The following is a 6,038-nucleotide window of genomic DNA, read 5'->3' as shown; positions in this document are numbered from 1 at the left end:
TTAATACATGTTCCTTTTTAGACATGTAATAGATGTATTATGTGGTGGTTACAAAATGTTATTATATTACATTTGTGGTGGGTAACATATGTTTCTTTTTATACATGTAATAAATTTATTATGTGGTAGTTACAATGTAACATAGTAACATATTGTATCTACCACATAATATGTTTATTATATGTATAAAAAGACACTTGCATTAAGGCCAACGAAGATACAAAAAGCAAAACACATACGGCAATAAACATTAGTTGCATAGATGGAACAGATCTCAATATAAGAAGGAAATCACCAATGGATTGCTGCAGGAAGACAAAAAAGACAGCACAGAAATTAGAAGCAACAGAGAAAACAGTTCGCAACCAAGATATAAGGAAAGGGCATATTAAGAGTAGTGTAGCTGAAATGGAAATCACTTAAACAGGAACTGGAGATATATATATATATATATATATATATATATATATATATATATATATATATATATAGAGAGAGAGAGAGAGAGAGAGAGAGAGAGAGCAAATAGTGTACAAGAAGTGGCCCAGGACACAAAGAACCACGAGACAGATAGATAGAGATAGAGAGAGAGAGAGAGAGAGAGAGAGAGAGAGAATGGATGATGAACTCAAACCAATGATAGGTACCGAAAAGGGGATCAAGAAGTGCAAGGGATATAGACAATGACTGGAGTGGCTAGCAGATATACATTGGAAACTAAACTGATTTTGTGAAGCAATTTCCACTGTTAAGTTGTTTATGGTCAGTTATTTAGAATTAATGAAATAATGTTTGTTTAATAACAACAAAAGAGATTATACAGTGGCTGCTGACATTGTTATTTATTATCTCTCATCCTTTTATGAAGTTTGTTACATTGTATTCCCAAATTATGTTATTCACATGGATAATGTAAAGCAATAACCCACTTCTTGGCAAGTAAAAGCTAGCTTTACCATCCAGGAAAATTTTACACATTTTCTTAACATTTCTGAAGCTCATGGAAAAACATGAATATCGTGCTCCTGAAACAAAATCTTTCAATCTTGGACTAACATCAGGAGAAGTATTTTCAACACCAAAAATCTGAATACAAATGAGTCAGACCCTGTCTTTCTTCTTTTTTTCACAGGCAGTTCAGTACCAACAAACTAAATCAAGTAGCTCAATTTGGAAAAATCTTAGCTTTAAAAACCTAGACTGCTAATAAAACATTCATCATGTGAGAGTGGAGTGTATGCAGACATGACACTGCTTAACATGACAGGCAATGTGTCACTCTATCTTTGCACAGAGCTGTACCTCATCTGCATCAGCATCATTACTCCACCAGACACCTCAAGGAGTGTGTCAGAGAGTACTTCTGGTACCAAAGTACAGTAGAGTCCCATTAATCTGAACTAATTGGGACCGAACCTTGTTCGGATTACTGATTTGTATGGATTAGCCAGAATTACAGTGATGAGTTTCTAGAATGAAGTATACCAAGCAGATAAGTAGGTACACCATGGTAACAAATGGGAACAAGTGTGGGAACAATGGCTCACTCTCACTCCCTGCCCTTGTTGTTGTGCATTGTTGAGACCTTTGTAGTGTCTGAGGTCAGTGCACTGCCAGTTGGCTCACAAAGCGCTTGGTGATGTTAGTTATCAATTGCTGGCACGCGTATCAGTTGCATTGCATTTGTTCAGGTGTAGTGGTGTACGTATTTTCGTCATGAGTAAACAGAAACATACAATGTAACTCTCAAAGAAAAACTGAATGCTTTGAAGTGGATAGACAATAGTGAGAATGTATCTAAACTGGCAATGGAACTGGGTGTTGGTAAAGCAACTATTTGTGACTGGAAGAAGAACCGAGTGAAGCTTGAACAGTCCTGTGCAACTTCTTTGGGAAAAACACTCGAAATTCTGCAGACTTTGAAACAGTCCCAGTACGATAAAGTGGATGAAGCTCTTTTCCTTTGGTTTACACTGGAAAGAGAAAGGGGAACTCCTTTGAGTGGAGCACTGGTTCAGCAGAAGGCTGTTTACCTGAACATGTTAATGAATGGTGATGAGTGTTTTAGTGTGACTACGGGTTGGTTGGACAGATTAAAAAAACATCATGGAATCTGTCAGCTAATGATTACTGGAGAGAAGCTTTCTTCAGACTGTGATGCAGCAAAGGAATACTTGGGTGAGTTTGAAAAAATGATAAAAGAGAGAAAGTATTCTCCCCAACAAATTTATTATGCTGACAAGACTGGCCTGAATTTTAGGGCATTGCCAACAAAAAGCCTGGCATCAAAAGCAGAAGACCATGCCCCTAGTTTTAAAATGTGCAGAGATCATGTGACTTTATTAGCATGCAGCAATGCTGCTAGTGATCACAAGCTGCCTGTAATGCTGATCAGCAAATATGCTAGACCCAGAGCTTTTAAAAACTGCAACATGAAGTCCCTGCCCATATATTATCGCAACCAGAAAAAGCATAGATGGATGGTAAGCTATTCAAAGAATGGTTTCACGGCCAGTTTGTTCCCTCTGTTCTACGGTTTTCTAAGGAAAATAATTTATCTCCCTGTGCAATCCTTTTGACTGATAACGCGCCATCTCACCCCAGCACTGAGGAATTATGTGATGGAGAAATTGTAGTGAAGTTTTTGCTGCCAAATGTTACACCACTTCTACCAGGGCATACTGCAAACATTAAAACTGATTTACAGAAAACAATGTTTAAGAATGCTGATCCAAGACGATAGCATTCCTTTAGTGGACAAAATAAAAAAGACCAATGTGAAAGATGTTGTTTATTGGGCCGCTGAGGCATGCCAAAATATTTCAGAAAATAATCTGAGAAAATTCCGGAGAAAACTGTGGACATATCTTGAATTTCAGACAACCTAGTTGAAAATGAATAGGAAAATCTACTACAAATGATAGAGACAATCCCTGGATGTAAAGAAGCTAGTGAAGGAGACGTAGATGAGTGGATGGCAGTGGATGGGGTATGTGTGGAGAACCTTACTGATGCTGATTTAGTTGCTGCTGTGACTCAAGACCAGGAAGAAGAGAACTATTGTGGCAGAAGTGACAATCAGCCTGAAAGCGACAAAGGAGAGCTGGTGTCACACAGTGACACAGCAGAAGACCTTGAGCTCGCACTACATATTTGGAGCAACAGCCCACTGCTACATCTGCTGATTTGATGTTTATGAGACGATGATGCAACTATGCATCATATAACAGACTGTCTTCATTACGCCAAGAAACAATGACTGAGTTTTTGTCATCTAAAAAGTGAGATAAAATGTTCACTGTATTTTAGTAAGTTTGACAGCTTTTCTATCATTGTTATGCATTGTTTAAACATAATGTTTTCTTCTCAGTTTTTCTAATAAATGTTTACTGTACTGTGTAAATTAAAATAGTGTGTAAGTACAGCTGTTTATTGCACAGTTTTTCATACTCAAACTAACATTTTTCATGTTTGGATTAACCGAACATTCGGATTACCAGGGTTTGGATTAGTGGGAGATTTTTTATATCTTTGTGAAGATCATATTTACATCTTGTATCATGATCATAATATTCACTGTTTGTTTTGTATATTGTATGGTTATTGTTCACAAAGCACATTAGTGAAAAATGAAATGAGATGGCATGGTGAGGATCCTGAGCTGTTTGAAGAGCATCTGGGTGCACTCTAGCCATAATTCTGATTACTCTTTTCTGTGCAGTAAAGACTTTGTTTGCTCATGACTGTTTACCCCAAAATATGATGACATATGTCATACATGACTGGAAATATTCTAGGTATGCAGCCTTAATTGTTTTCAAGTCAGAAAGAGGTGAAATTGAGCGAGTGGCAAATGGTACTGTATTCAGTCTTTTACATAGGTCGTTGATGTGAACTGACCAGTTTAGATTGTTATTTATGTGTAATCCCCAGAATTCGGAAGACTCAACTCTCAATATTTCTTTGTCACCATATTTTATTTCAATATGTTCCTGTTTTTTATTTGCTGTCTGAAACTGAATGAAATGGGTCCTATTAACATTGAGTGACAAACCATTTGAAGTGAACAAATCTAGAGCTTATTTGAATACAGTGTTCTCTAGATGGCAGTTGAGTGTTTTGTTAATCATAATGGTTGTGTCATCAGCAACACAATGGATTAAATGCAAGGAAAAAACAGAAGACAAATGTAACTGACTGGTATACACCTTACTTGAATAATTTAAGAATTCTGTTAAAAATTTATTATGACAATTCTTGCACTAATAACAAGGATAGACATTTATACACCAAATTTAAAAAGCTTTACAGAAAAGATATCATTTCTGCAAAGAAAAAAGTCACTGATAACTACATTTCTCAGTCCTGGGTGCAGTCAGATCACTGAGCAACTCCAGAACTGAAGACATATATGGTTTCTCCAGTTTTTCCTAAAGAAAATAAAAGATACTGGATGCATTCCAATGTATAATCTTATAAATAGGGAACATTTCTGGACTGCTCAAAACTGACAATTGTCTTAACTATATACAAAAAAAGTGGACATAAATTCGCCCCAAGATTACAGATCTATAGCAATGGTACCAATAATATCAAAAATAATTGAAACTGTAATGAAAGATGAATTAAATGATTTTTTGAGTGTTACACCCTACTTAACAAGGCCCAATACTCGTTCTGAAGTGGACTGTCAACAACTAAGACAGTTCAAGAAGTTTTAATATCAGTACTACATGGTTTTGAAAATAGGGAGCACACGTATACCTCTCTAGTAAATCTATCTTACATTGAATTTAATTAAGAAACTTGAAATACATGGAATAACTAAAATAGAGCTGGCACTGCTGAAATCATATTTGACAAACAGAAACCAAAAAGTTGTAAATAAAAAAATCTGACCTTCTCGAGGTAAAATTTGGAGTCCCACAAGGACCTTTGTTATTTATTGTCCATGTGAATGACCTGCTCAACATATTACCTTATAAATCCTTGATGTATATTGATGGCTGAACTTTTGTCACCTCATGTAATGATGTGAGTGTTGTCAAACAAAAGAACAGCTCTGTGATATGAAAGGCTGCTCAGTGGTTCCATGAAAATGGGTTGACATAAAATAAAAATAAAACTGAACACATCCTTTATTCCTTTAGAGATATTAAAAACAGACAAAATGAACTTAAGCATTATGTAAAATCGCTAGGTATATATTTTGATAGTGAATTATGGTGGAATATCCACACAGGAAAATGCCTCCAGTAAGTTGACAAGAGTTCTATACCTCCTTAGGATACTGAAGGACTATGTGAGCAATGAGTTTGCACTTAAGGCATACTGTGCCTTTTTTCATACACATTTGCATTATGGAATACTTTTTTGAGGAAACTCTGCCAGAGAGAGAGAGAGAGAGAGAGAGAGAGAGAGAGAGAGAGAGAGAGAGAGAGAGAAAGAGGTTTTCCTCTGACAGAAGAAAGCCATTAGATGTATTTTTGGTTTAAGCAGTATAACATCTTGCTGTGACAGTACTTTATTGAGCACAGAATCCTTATAGTTCCCAGTCTATGCATACTCAAAGTATTTACTGATGCCAAACAGAATGTCCACATGTATGATGTACACTCATAAGAAACTAGACGGGGACTTACTGAATATCCCTTGGATTTGTTTAACTAAAGTTCAAAATAATTCTATAAATGCTGGCAAAATATTTTTCAACGATGTACCATCTGACACGACAGTAACACATGAAAATAAATTTAAAATAGTGGTTGGGACATGGTTGAAAGACAAATCATTCTATAACACCAATGAATTTATATACATAATGAAAAAAAGACAATCTTTTATCATGAATATGATTGGAAAAAAACAGTAATTTATGGGATACAATCTAATCTGTACTCTACATAATCTGTGTTGTAACAAAACTAATTATGTGATGAGATCAAGGTAAGCTATATTATGTAATAATGTTTTTATATGTTCATGTCTGTATAATTATGCGTCCATTGACAATGCTTACAAAACACAACAGTTGTTTA

The 6,038-nt window shown here is 35.6% G+C and overlaps 1 protein-coding gene across 1 annotated transcript in view; it reads left to right on the top strand.

The window, feature by feature from the left end:
* Nucleotides 1–5,935: 5,935 nt before the first annotated feature.
* LOC124798932 (myosin-VIIa-like) overlaps nt 5,936–6,038 on the top strand; it is a 393,313-nt gene continuing 393,210 nt past the window's right edge. The window contains exon 1 of the mRNA XM_047262466.1: nt 5,936–5,946. Within this exon, the coding sequence (XP_047118422.1) occupies nt 5,936–5,946 (11 nt within the window). The remainder of the gene's footprint in view (nt 5,947–6,038) is intronic.

The sequence above is a fragment of the Schistocerca piceifrons genome, chromosome 5 (genome assembly GCF_021461385.2).
Source record: "Schistocerca piceifrons isolate TAMUIC-IGC-003096 chromosome 5, iqSchPice1.1, whole genome shotgun sequence".
Classification (NCBI taxonomy): domain Eukaryota; kingdom Metazoa; phylum Arthropoda; class Insecta; order Orthoptera; family Acrididae; genus Schistocerca; species Schistocerca piceifrons.
This window is presented reverse-complemented; position numbering and strand designations above follow the sequence as displayed.